Source organism: Crinia signifera, chromosome 4 (assembly GCF_055691185.1).
Source record: "Crinia signifera chromosome 4, ASM5569118v1, whole genome shotgun sequence".
NCBI classification, from domain to species: domain Eukaryota; kingdom Metazoa; phylum Chordata; class Amphibia; order Anura; family Myobatrachidae; genus Crinia; species Crinia signifera.
In genome coordinates this window covers 27,033,903-27,046,214 of record NC_139220.1, presented here as the reverse complement: position 1 = coordinate 27,046,214, position 12,312 = coordinate 27,033,903, and the positions used below count along the sequence as shown (strand labels likewise).

The following is a 12,312-nucleotide window of genomic DNA, read 5'->3' as shown; positions in this document are numbered from 1 at the left end:
ATGGGTCCTCCGAGATACAGGATACCTCCTTGCAATTCATTGACTTATATATATTTTTAAGCAGACTCTGCACCAAGTCGAGATTGAAAGACCTTACGTATGTCTTACTCCAGTTCCCCTGATTCTTCACCGGAGGAATCCTCCAAAAAACTTTACTTTTTTTGAGGATCCTTCGCCCTCTTAACTAAGACCTGCTTGATCTCTGGACCATTTGGGATTCTGTAACTGCAGAATCTCCTCCTTTGAAACAAATGACTGTTTCATGCAGTCCATTTGCTGTCTGAGCATATTGGATTGATCAGACTTTTCTGTGGCTTTGTCATGAGAAACTTCACAGTCCTCACACAATGTCTTTTTTGAAGCATTAACAAATACTTTATCACAAGCCATGCAGGTACAAGACAAACTTCTTTTTGGCTGTCCTTCTTATGCACAGGTGATACAGGCACACGAAAGAATAGAAAAGGCCTAACTAGTAACAAATAAAATAAAATTTCTAATGCCCATAAACCCAACGGGCTTATCTCAAAGGGGTGTTATCCGGCTTGTGTGGAGAAGGTGCATACACCGTGACCTTTTCTCAGTTGCAGACTACCCACACAGCCTGCAGCCTACAAGCGCCTTATAAACACTGACAACCCCATAATCCATCAGGTTCCTAATTCAGGATGGCCAAGCGGAACTAATAATCCAAACAGGGTTTCCGGGGGACCATTACTGTGTGCACATATAGCACTTTGGGCGGAAGTGAGGTCACATCGCACTTCCGCCCTACAGAGTCTTCCATGTTCAGGAAGTAACATCCACCTACCTAACCATGCGCCGCACACAGTAACATGCTGGGCGGGTCTACATGTCCCCAGGCCGCCCACAGCTGAGCCAGCAAGCCGCATGCACGCTGCCCGCCGGACCGGGCGGCCAAAACCGGAAGCGGACGCTGTATCCCAGGTATTCATAGGTAACACCTGGTAATTTCTGCATGTGATGAAGTTCAAGGCACAGAATGCAGCACCTTATCAGTCAGATCTATGCAGGCTTCCATGTGTAAAAAGGTAGAAAAATAAATAATAAAAAAAAACAGTGTGCAGTCCCCCCACCTGGCATTTACCAGCCCCGGGCTCATTGAGCCTGGTCCTGGTTGCAAAAAAAAAAAAAGCCTGATGCTGGTTTTAAAAATACAGGGGGCACTTAACATTTTTTTTCCCACCTGTATAGTATCTGTACAACCAGGCTCAATGAGCCTGGAGCTGATAGTTGTCGGGCAGGGGGACTGCACGCCGTTTTTTTACATTTATTTAATTTTTTTTGTATTTTTTTACACATAGAAGCCTACACAGATCTGACCAATATGTTTTTAGAACATAGTGCACAGTGTGTTGTATTGTACAGTATAGTATAGTATATTATATGTTGTTGTAATATATTGCACAGTATGTTGTATAACATATGTTTTTATAACATAGTGCACTGTGTATTGTACTGTATACTATAGTGTATTATATGTTGTAATATATTGCACAGTATGTTGTATTTTATTATATGTTCTTGTAATATAATGGCGAGCACAGGGGTACACTTAGACGGTGTCCATGCTGACTATGTTGTCATTCGGGCCCAAAAAAACATAAAGCTCATGTCGACAGTTTTGACTGTCGACCCTCCCATTGTCAACCAAATCTTTGTGTCATCATCCGACCCTGTCTCCACCTTAGCCAAGTCTACTTATTTCAGGTGTTGACCCAAGCCCTGTCGACATTGAGTGGTCAACCCAATGTATGTGGACCTTCTTTGAGGGGTATTCAATGCCGCAGCGAGGGTCCGACGAGGGGGTAAACAGCGAGGATTGCTGAAAACCAGCGATCCTCGCTGTTTAACCCCCGCGCCTGCTGCTCGCTCTATTCAACATTCTGGGGAAATCCTCGCCATCACAGGACGGCGAGAATTTCCCAAAACAGCGAGACCGGCGGCTGCTGCTGCAGAAACCTCGCAGTTTTTAGCTGCGAGTCTCGCTGCTTCTGGAGCCGCATCCGCCAATTCCCCCTTGCTCAAAAAATGGAGCGAGGGGGAATTGGCGGATGCGGAGGCTGTGTTGAATGCTGTCAGGGTGAGTGGTGACAGCGAGCAGGAAGCCCTGCTCGCTGTCACCACTCGCAAACAGCATTGAATACGAGTCTTTGAGTTGACGCTATGACCCATACCCAATTCCAGAGGAAGCAGTTGGCCAATGCAGTCCTTTTTAAAAAAAAGTTTTACAGTACATTTGTAAAGCTGTTAGTAGGAGAAATGAATATGCTGTAGAAATAATAATGGTCGAGTTTAATTAAATGGTTTTTGCTACAGTTTTTAATTATGTAGTCCTTTTATTTTATGCATATCATTAATACTCATTTCTTCTTTTCTTTTTTTTTTGTTTAATATCAGTGATCTTCTTGCAAAGATGACAAGTAAGAAGTACTTGCTGCAGGCAGACCCGATAATCATCAAGTCATGGCTGTGCTTGATATCAATTGATCACATGGCAAAGTTTTTGGAGGAAATTCCAGTGCCAATTGTGTGTGCTCTAAAAGCCTGTAATTTCAAATTTCAGGGAGCAAAAATGTACCAGAAACAGGTTAGTAGGTGGTCTCCGATTCAGTCTGCATCTTTAGGTGGTTATTCAGACCTGATCACTACGGTATGCATTTGCACGCTCATGTGCAAGTATTAGCTATCACTTTGCACACGTGCGAACGGACACAAATCCATTCCTACATCGCACACTTGCACAAATAAAAATAAACAACACAAAAGAGGAGGTAACACATGGACCTCCTACCATTTATAGTGACCTCGTTAATATATCTGTTTTTCATTCTCCTGAGCTTGGCGATTCCTCCTAACTGAATTTGTTGTCAGTCTTTGGTGCGTGGTCTTTGTGGCCCCTTGTCTTTTTTTATTTCTCCTCCTGTGTCTGTGTTGTCTTGTCCTGTTATGTTTCATCTCCCTTTCTTTTGTTTACAGTGTAAAGGTGCATACACACTGTACAATTTTTTTCACCAATTTCTTTAAACCAATTTAGTTCATTTTGGCCCTTCTGAACGATATTGGTCAAAATATCTTTCGGTGTGTGTGTGTATACAGCGAATGATGATGCGCATACCCGCCAGTTGTTCATCAAAGTTTTTCATCAACTGTACATGCAGCTCAATTTAGATATCTTTCAAAAAAGCCTGTAGCTTAATCGTTCATCTTTCATCAACATGTTTTGTCCAGGGCACTGGGTTCAAGAGAAATTGGTCATCAATGTCTTTCAATGAAATTGGTCAAAAAATTTGTACAGTGTGTATGCACCTTAAGCTTTGTTTCTAACAATGTTATACATGCAGGTACCAATGTATATGTTTTCTTACTTAATTTTTCCCCCCTTCCTGCGATTCACACCCCCCCCACGACCAACCTCCCGCGATTTGCGCTCCCTGAACACCTTCCGGCAATTAACCCCCCCAGAGGACCCCGCAACCCCGCTCCCGCATTTCACGGACCCCCGTGAGAATGGGGGATTCTGTACCACCACAAGCAGGTGCTGCCCACATACCACTATTATACAGCCTCCTGCTCTCATGCACCCTCACTCCTTCCCAGTGGGAGGAGACGCTCACCCACTGCCGGGAGCTGCAAACTGTCCCCCACCCTCCTCCAGTTCTAGGGATGCCCATCGACCATCAATGATTTCAAATCATCAATGGCTTATGGCCGATGTTGAATACTTTTGCCATCGATGTGGGAGGACCAGATGGTTTCCCTACATCGATGACAAAGGAGAACCGATCAAGTTTCAAAATTTTTTAAGGTGCCGAGACACAGAGCATAGCTCCGCCCCCCACACCCGGAAGTCCCGCCACCGAGTTCTGATTGACCAACGGCCTATTCAGTCAGATATAATGGGTGGGAGAACACACTGACTCAGGGGCACACTGACTCAGGGGCACCGTCCTGTACTCCTGTGCTGGCATGCTGGACGCTCACCCACTGGCTAAAGCTGCACAGTGTCCCCCACCCTCCTCTGCACCAGCGCAAAAGCTTTAGTCCCCCTCATACCCACACACCCCTATCACTACCCAGCTTCCTGCTCTCCTGAACTGTAACTTCCACCACTGGGGAGTCGCTGACGCTGTGTTGCCCACATACCCCTCTCATGCCTCATAGCCCAGCCTCCTGCTCTCATGCAACCTAACTCCCCCCCAGTAGGAGGAGACGCTGACTCAGGGCCACCGTCCTGTACTCCTGTGCTGCCACGCTGGACCCTCACCCACTGGCAGAAGCTGCACAGTGTCCCCCACCCTCCTCTTTAGTCCCCCGTATGCCCACACACCCCTATCACTACCCAGCCTCCTGTTTTCCTGTGTGGTGACCTCCGCCAGTGGGGAGCCGCTGACTCAAAAACACCCTACTATACTATTGCACACACACACCTCAACAACACGCACGCACCCCCCCCCCCCACACCCACAAATGTCACTGTACCCTCCACACTATCAATGTACATTTTACTCTGTAACAACTTTTTGATTAAACAAAACAATACACACCCCCCTTCCAAATCATATGCTCTCTATTTAACACATTTCACCTATAACTCAAGTTGCAATACAGGGCATTTTCATACAATTCTAACCATATTTCACACAATACAAACGTTCACAAATTAAGGGGGCGCAGCCCTTTACGTTGGTGTGAAGAGCGCCGGTAGGGCGCGATGAATCACCTAGTACTTTCATAATCAATGAAACATTTAATATAAAAAAAGAAAAAAAAAAAGAGAGGAGAGGAGGTAACTAGACTTTGGCAATGGGAGGTGCTTCAGGTGTGTACCGGTTACCACGTGTGCAAATTGAATGCAAGGTAGCGATCATTCCCAAACAGACCATCAGTTTAGGTTTTTTTTTTCGATTTACCTAAGAAATCTACAGTATGTATCCTTAAACAATGAAGTAATCAAACACCCTTATTGTTCAATGTCATCAAGCAAGTAAGGCACCAAACATGTCAACATTATGTCCTCGATGTTCTATTTGCTCAATACACTTAAACAGGCCTACCCCTGGCTCCTCATCCAGAGGTGACAAGATGTCCTGTTGTGGCAAAGCAACATGCCTTCTTATAGCAATATTATGGAATGTTGCACACAGGACCACTATCTTACATACCATTTCCAGCAAATACATGAGGCCCCCACCAATGCAGTGGAGAACCTTAAAACAACCTTTTAAAAGGCCAAAGGTGTACGCCTTAGTTGGGGGTGGGTTTTACAGGGTGTGGGTTATATGGGAGGTTTGCTTTGTTTTTTTTGGGGTGGTTTACTTTATTAGCGTTAGCGGGTTTAGGATAGAGCTCCTGAAAGATGACTATTTTTTGATATGTCTCCCCTCTATGGGATTGTAGTACCATTCAAAATTATTACCCTGTAACTGTGCTCCACTTTCTCCTGTTGTTATATGTGCCTGGATGGTGCCTTCGGGCAAATACGTTACATTTATAGTGGTAAAGGGAGTCAGTATTGTCTCATTTTTCTCTATACATATATTATCTTATGTGCATTCAAATATTACTTATTCCTGTATGTTATTTGATCTTTTTGTCTCTGTGGGATTTTGTTGGTATGTTTCTTACTGCATACATACAGTACAAACACACTCACCCGTCAATAAAGGGAAATAAAAATCAGCGACTATGGAAATTGACAAAAAAATTGAGGACGAACTGAAAGTAAGGCACCCTTTAAATAAGAAGAGCATAATTACATTAATTCACTACATACTGGAAATGTATAGCACACCACTGCATACATCCAGATACTCACCAGCCAATATAGGGAAATAAAAATCAGCAACTGTCAATATTACAGTATATGGTTCTGGGCTCTGAGGACTTCAAGGGCTATCGCACTGTCAAAATCGTACATAGCCAAAATCTTACTGTGTATAATAATAATAATAATGGTATTTATATAGCACTTTTCTCCCAATATGACTCAAAGTGTTTTACCATTGTCTTTACAGCTCAAAATACAAAACAAGCTTAACAGTGGATGTCCGTGAAATGCTTGAGTAAATAGATAAGTTTTTAGTCTATTTTTAAAGGATTCTACAGTGGGGGCTTCTCGCACTGTGCGAGGAAAAGTTCCATAGAGTTGGAGCAACAAAGTTGAAAGCTCGACCCTCAGATGAACTCAGGGAAATTCTGGGTACTGTTAGTAGTCCTCCTTCAACCGATCGTAGTAATCGAGTAGGAGAGTAAGGAATCGGCAGCTGCTGCAGGTACTTTGGGCCTTGGTAATGTACAGTAGGAGCAAGTTTCATCTTTGCTCCTTTGGCAATGGCTAGCCATGGCTATTCTATTGTTCTCCGCTGCAATACGTATTGTATTGCAGCGGAGAACAATAGAATAGCCATGGCTAGCCATGGTCAAAGGAGCAAAGATGAAACTTGCTCCTACTGTAGGGCCTTGAAAATGGGTAATCCAATCTTGAAAACAATTTGCCATTTTACAGGTAGCCAGTGAAGGGAGTAGAGAATGGAAGTTATGTGGCAGCAGCGTGGCTGGTTAGTTAATAGTCTGGCGGCTGCATTTTGTACCAGCTGCAAGCGGTGCAATTCTTTTGATGGGAGACCCAGGTAGAGAGCATTGCAGTAGTCTAGGCGTGATGATATAAATGCATGTATGACTTTAGGCAGGTCTTCTGAGGGAAGTAAGTGCTTGATTCTGGCTATAGTCCTTAGATGATAGAATGAGGATTTGATTGTGGCTGACACCTGATGTTTAAGTGTCAGGCCACTATCCAGGACCACACCAAGATTCCGCACATGATCAGAGTTTTTTAATGCTGTGCCCCCCAGCTTAAGACCTGTCAGTTGGCTATGCTGCCGTCTTGTCCTGTGGTTTATCATCAGGACTTCTATTTTATCTGGGTTCAGTCTCAGCCAACTGGCACTCATCCACTCCTGGAGCTCAGCTAGGCAGCCATTTAAAGTTGTTATTGTGTTATCAGTGCCTGGAGCAAAGGACGGGTACAGTTGTGTATCATCTGCATAGCAGTGGTAGACCAGGCCATGACGTCTAATTATGTCACCCAGTGACAGCATGAATACTGCAAAAAGCATGGGAGAAAGTATAGAACCCTGTGGGACACCACAAGACAACGGCACTGGTGGCGAAGAGTATACTCCCGATGAAACTCTCTGTGACTTGCCAGCTAGAAATGATTTGAACAGCTAAGGACTGTGCCACCCAGACCACAGACATTTTTTGGGCGGTCAATTAGAATCCCATGGTCAATGGTGTCAAATGCTGCAGAAAGGTCCAGAAGGATTAGGATTGAACAGTGTCCTCTATCCCTTGCATTTAGAAGATCATTGAGCACACATACCAGAGCTGTTTCTGTGCTATGTCTTCTCCTGAATCCTGACTGGAGTGGATCATAAAGGCCATGGGTTGACAGGTGGGTCTCTAGTTGAGTTGCACCCAATTTCTCAATAACCTTTCCTAGAAAAGGAAGATTTGATACTGACCTGTAGTTGGTCGTGCAAGCAGGGTCTACATTCGATTTTTTAAGAAGTGGTCTGACTATTGCGTCCTTTAGCGGTTCGGGAAAAACGCCTGTCTGCAAAGAGCATTGAACTATTTTTGCAAATGCAGGGCCGATTATTTCCATACACCCTAAAAGAGGTTTGTATGGGGCAGGGTCCAGATCACAGGAGAAGGGATGCAACTGTTGGGATATTCCAGCAATGTATTGTACATCCACTTGGTCAAAGATGTCCCATGAAGGCAGGTGTCTTACACTGGCAGGCTTAGTATGTTGGTACTCCTTTGGTGTCACTGTGGGGATTCCAGCCCGGAAGATAGATACTTTATCTGCAAAGAATTTTGAAAACTCATTGCGTCTTGACTGGGAAAGGGTTACATCAGGTTGAAGGCATGCTGATTTGCAAAGCATCTCCACTGTACGGAAAAGCTGAGTGGGCCTATTTTTTGCTGCCATGATCTCATTTGAAAGGAACTCTGATTTCTTGCGGGTGATTGTTGATTGGTATTTTCCAATGTGTTTGGTTAGATTTAATTTATCCTCTGCCAGGTTTGTCTTCCTCCATCGTCTTTCAAGTATACAACCTCTTTTCTTGAGATCACGAATACTGTTGTCAAACCAGGGTGTTTGATGGTGTGGTTTGCAGGGTCATATACACACATGGGCGATAGTATTCAGTGCCGCTGTCACAGCCCTGTTATAATAATGGACTAGGGAACAGATCTTTGCAGGTCCTCAATTACTGCCGAGAGGTCCAAGTTAGCTGCCATGGCCTGAGGAGTCATAGCCCTCCTTGGCCGATATCTGGTCAATTCCATGGGCAGAGATCTATTTTGAGGGGTATGAGAACCATATTGAGTGGTGGTCTGACCATGTGACTGGGTTTATCTTTAGGTCAGAGACTTCTAATCCAATCTGGAAGACAAGATCAAGAGTGTGACTACTTTTATGTGTAGCAGATGGGATGACTTGAGTGAGCCCAAGAGCATTCATTGTGCACATGAGATCTTGGCCAAGACGTGAGAGCTCATCATCGACCCATGCATTGAAATCCCCAAGGATGAGCCATCTTTGGTGCTCCAGAATTAGTCCAGCAACAACATCAGCAAACTCTTGTAGAAATGTCTTTCCATCTCCAGGGGGGCGGTAGATGAGAAGTACTCTGAAACCTAATTGTGCAGAACTCTGGGCAGCAATGCACTCAAATGAGTGAATCATTTCCATTGGGCAGACACTAAGTTTAAGTGCTTTTTTAAAGCAGATGGCCACCCTAACAGTAGTAAGTGGCAATACACAACATTTATATTGAATCATATTTGCCTACCTGACCCCCTCCGTGAGGGAGAAAGTCTGTTCCTGGACTTCCCTGGTGATGTATGATTGTCATCACCTGTGGGGAGCTAGGTAATTGATAAGAAAGGTGTTTCACCACAGGTGATGGCAATCATACATTACCAGGGAAGTCCAGGAACAGAGCTTTTTCTCCCTCATGGAGAGGGTCACGTAGGCAACTATGTATTGAAAACCACTCCACGCAGGTCTGAATGTGTATAATTAGGTTTTCAGGTAGTAAGCAGAACATCAGCTGTGTTTGATTCTGTTATTAACCCCTTCCTGACAGAGCCAGTTTTTGCCTTCCTGACAGAGCCATTTTTTTCAAATCTGACATGTGTCACTTAAGTGGGTATAACTTTTTTTTGCTTTTACTTATCCCAGTGATTTTGAGACTGTTTTCTCGTGACACATTGTACTTCAAATAAGTGGTAAATTTGGGTCGATACAGTCTGTGTTTTTTTGTGAAAAATACCAAAATGTCGTAAAAAAATGGAAAATTTAGCAATTTGCAAAATGTTAAATTTTCTGCTTGTGAGACAAATAATCATACCACTCAAAATAGTTAATAACTAACATAGACCATATGTCTACTTTATGTTTCCATCATTATTTCAACTTCCTTTTAATTTTTTTGGACACTAGGAGGCTTACAATATGAATAGCAAATTCTCAAATTTTCAAGAAAATTTCAAACACTGATTTTTTTAGGGACCAGTTCAGTTCTGATGTGACTTTGAGGGACTTGTATGTGAGACACCCCCATAAATGATGCCATTTCAAAAACTGCACCCCTCACAGTATTCAAAACAGCATTTTGGAAGTTTGTTAACCCTTTAGGTGTTTCACAGGAATTAAAACAAAGTGTAGGTGAAATTTCAAAATTTCATTTTTTTTGCAGATTTGCAATTTTAATACATTTTTCTAAGGAACACAGTAGATTTTACTAGAGAAATGTGACTAAAAATTGATTCCCCCAATTCTTTTGTTTTCATAAATATCCTATATGTGGCCCTAGTGTGCACGTTGACCAAACCACAGGCTTCATAATAGAAGGAGCACCTACTTGATTTTGGAGCCTCCTTTTTATGAGATTATTTTTTAGGCACCATGTAGGATTCTAGGCACCATAAGATGCTAAAAGTTAGGAACCCCCCCACAAGTGACCCCATTTTGCAAACTACACCCCTCAGGGAATTCATCTAGGGGTATGGTGTACATTTCAAACCCCCAGGGGTTTCACCAATTGTGGTACAACTGGGCAGTGAAAATGAAAAATTAAATTTTTTACACAAAAATGCAGTTCTGGCTCAAAATATTTCATTTTCAGAAGGTATGAAGGAGAAAAAGCACCCCAAAATCTGTGCCCCAATTTCTCCTGAGTACGGCAATGCCTCACATGTGACCAAAAAATACCATTTGGGTGCATGGCAGGACTCAGAATGGAAGGAGTGATTTTTGGATTTTGCAGCTCAGATTCTGGTGGAATGTTGGTGGGTGCTATGTCGCATTAGCAAGACCCCCCAAGCACCAATACAGTGGAACCCCCCCACAAGTGACCCCATTTTGCAAACTACACCCCTCAGGGAATTCATCTAGGGGTATAGTGTACATTTCAAACCCCCAGGGTTTCACCAATTTTGATACAACTGGGCTGTGCAAATGAAAAATTACATTTTTTTACACAAAAATGCAGTTCTGGCTCAAAATTTTTCATTTTCAGAAGGTATGAAGGAGAAAAAGCACCCCAAAATCTGTGCCCCAATTTCTCCCGAGTACGGCAATGCCTCACGTGACCAAAAAATACCATTTGGGTGCATGGCAGGACTCAGAAGGGAAGGAGTGATTTTTGGATTTTGCAGCTCAGATTCTGGTGGAATGTTGGTGGGTGCTATGTCGCATTAGCAAGACCCCCCAAGCACCAATACAGTGGAACCCCCCCACAAGTGACCCCATTTTGCAAACTACACCCCTCAGGGAATTCATCTAGGGGTATAGTGTACATTTCAAACCCCCAGGGGTTTCACCAATTTTGATACAACTGGGCTGTGCAAATGAAAAATTACATTTTTTTACACAAAAATGCAGTTCTGGCTCAAAATTTTTCATTTTCAGAAGGTATGAAGGAGAAAAAGCACCCCAAAATCTGTGCCCCAATTTCTCCCGAGTACGGCAATGCCTCACATGTGACCAAAAAATACCATTTGGGTGCATGGCAGGACTCAGAAGGGAAGGAGTGATTTTTGGATTTTGAAGCTCAGATTCTGGTGGAATGTTGGTGGGTGCTATGTCGCATTAGCAAGACCCCCCAAGCACCAATACAGTGGAACCCCCCCACAAGTGACCCCATTTTGCAAACTACACCCCTCAGGGAATTCATCTAGGGGTATAGTGTACATTTCAAACCCCCAGGGGTTTCACCAATTTTGATACAACTGGGCTGTGCAAATGAAAAATTACATTTTTTTACACAAAAATGCAGTTCTGGCTCAAAATTTTTCATTTTCAGAAGGTATGAAGGAGAAAAAGCACCCCAAAATCTGTGCCCCAATTTCTCCCGAGTACGGCAATGCCTCACATGTGACCAAAAAATACCATTTGGGTGCATGGCAGGACTCAGAAGGGAAGGAGTGATTTTTGGATTTTGCAGCTCAGATTCTGGTGGAATGTTGGTGGGTGCTATGTCGCATTAGCAAGACCCCCCAAGCACCAATACAGTGGAACCCCCCCACAAGTGACCCCATTTTGCAAACTACACCCCTCAGGGAATTCATCTAGGGGTATAGTGTACATTTCAAACCCCCAGGGGTTTCACCAATTTTGATACAACTGGGCTGTGCAAATGAAAAATTTAATTTTTTTACACAAAAATGCAGTTCTGGCTCAAAATTTTTCATTTTCTGAAGGTATGAAGGAGAAAAAGCACCCCAAAATCTGTGCCCCAATTTCTCCCGAGTACGGCAATGCCTCATGTGTGACCAAAAAGTGGCAGGACTCAGAAGGGAAGGAGTGATATTTGGATTTTGCAGCACAGATTCTGGTGGAATGTTGGTGGGTGCTATGTTGCATTAGCAAGACCCCCAAAGCACCAATACAGTTGAACCCCCCCACAAGTGACCCCATTTTGCAAACTACACCCCTCAGGGAATTCATCTAGGGGTATAGTGTACATTTCAAACCCCCAGGGGTTTCACCAATTGTGGTACAACTGGGCAGTGAAAATGAAAAATTAAATTTTTTACACAAAAAATGCAGTTCTGGCTCAAAATTTTTCATTTTCCCAAGGAAGGAAGGAGACAAAGCACCCCAAAATCTGTGCCCCAATTTCTCCCGAGTACGGCAATGCCTCATGTGTGACCAAAAAGTGGCAGGACTCAGAAGGGAAGGAGTGATATTTGGATTTTGCAGCACAGATT

At 43.5% G+C, this 12,312-nt stretch overlaps 1 protein-coding gene across 5 annotated transcripts in view; it reads left to right on the top strand.

Moving 5' to 3' along the window:
* Positions 1 to 12,312, top strand: part of RNF213 (ring finger protein 213) — a 218,750-nt gene that overhangs the window by 81,323 nt on the left and 125,115 nt on the right. For all 5 annotated transcript variants that reach the window (XM_083181465.1, XM_083181462.1, XM_083181466.1 and 2 more), the window contains one exon: positions 2,422 to 2,611. In XM_083181465.1, coding sequence (XP_083037591.1) covers positions 2,422 to 2,611 — 190 coding nt within the window. The remainder of the gene's footprint in view (positions 1 to 2,421; positions 2,612 to 12,312) is intronic.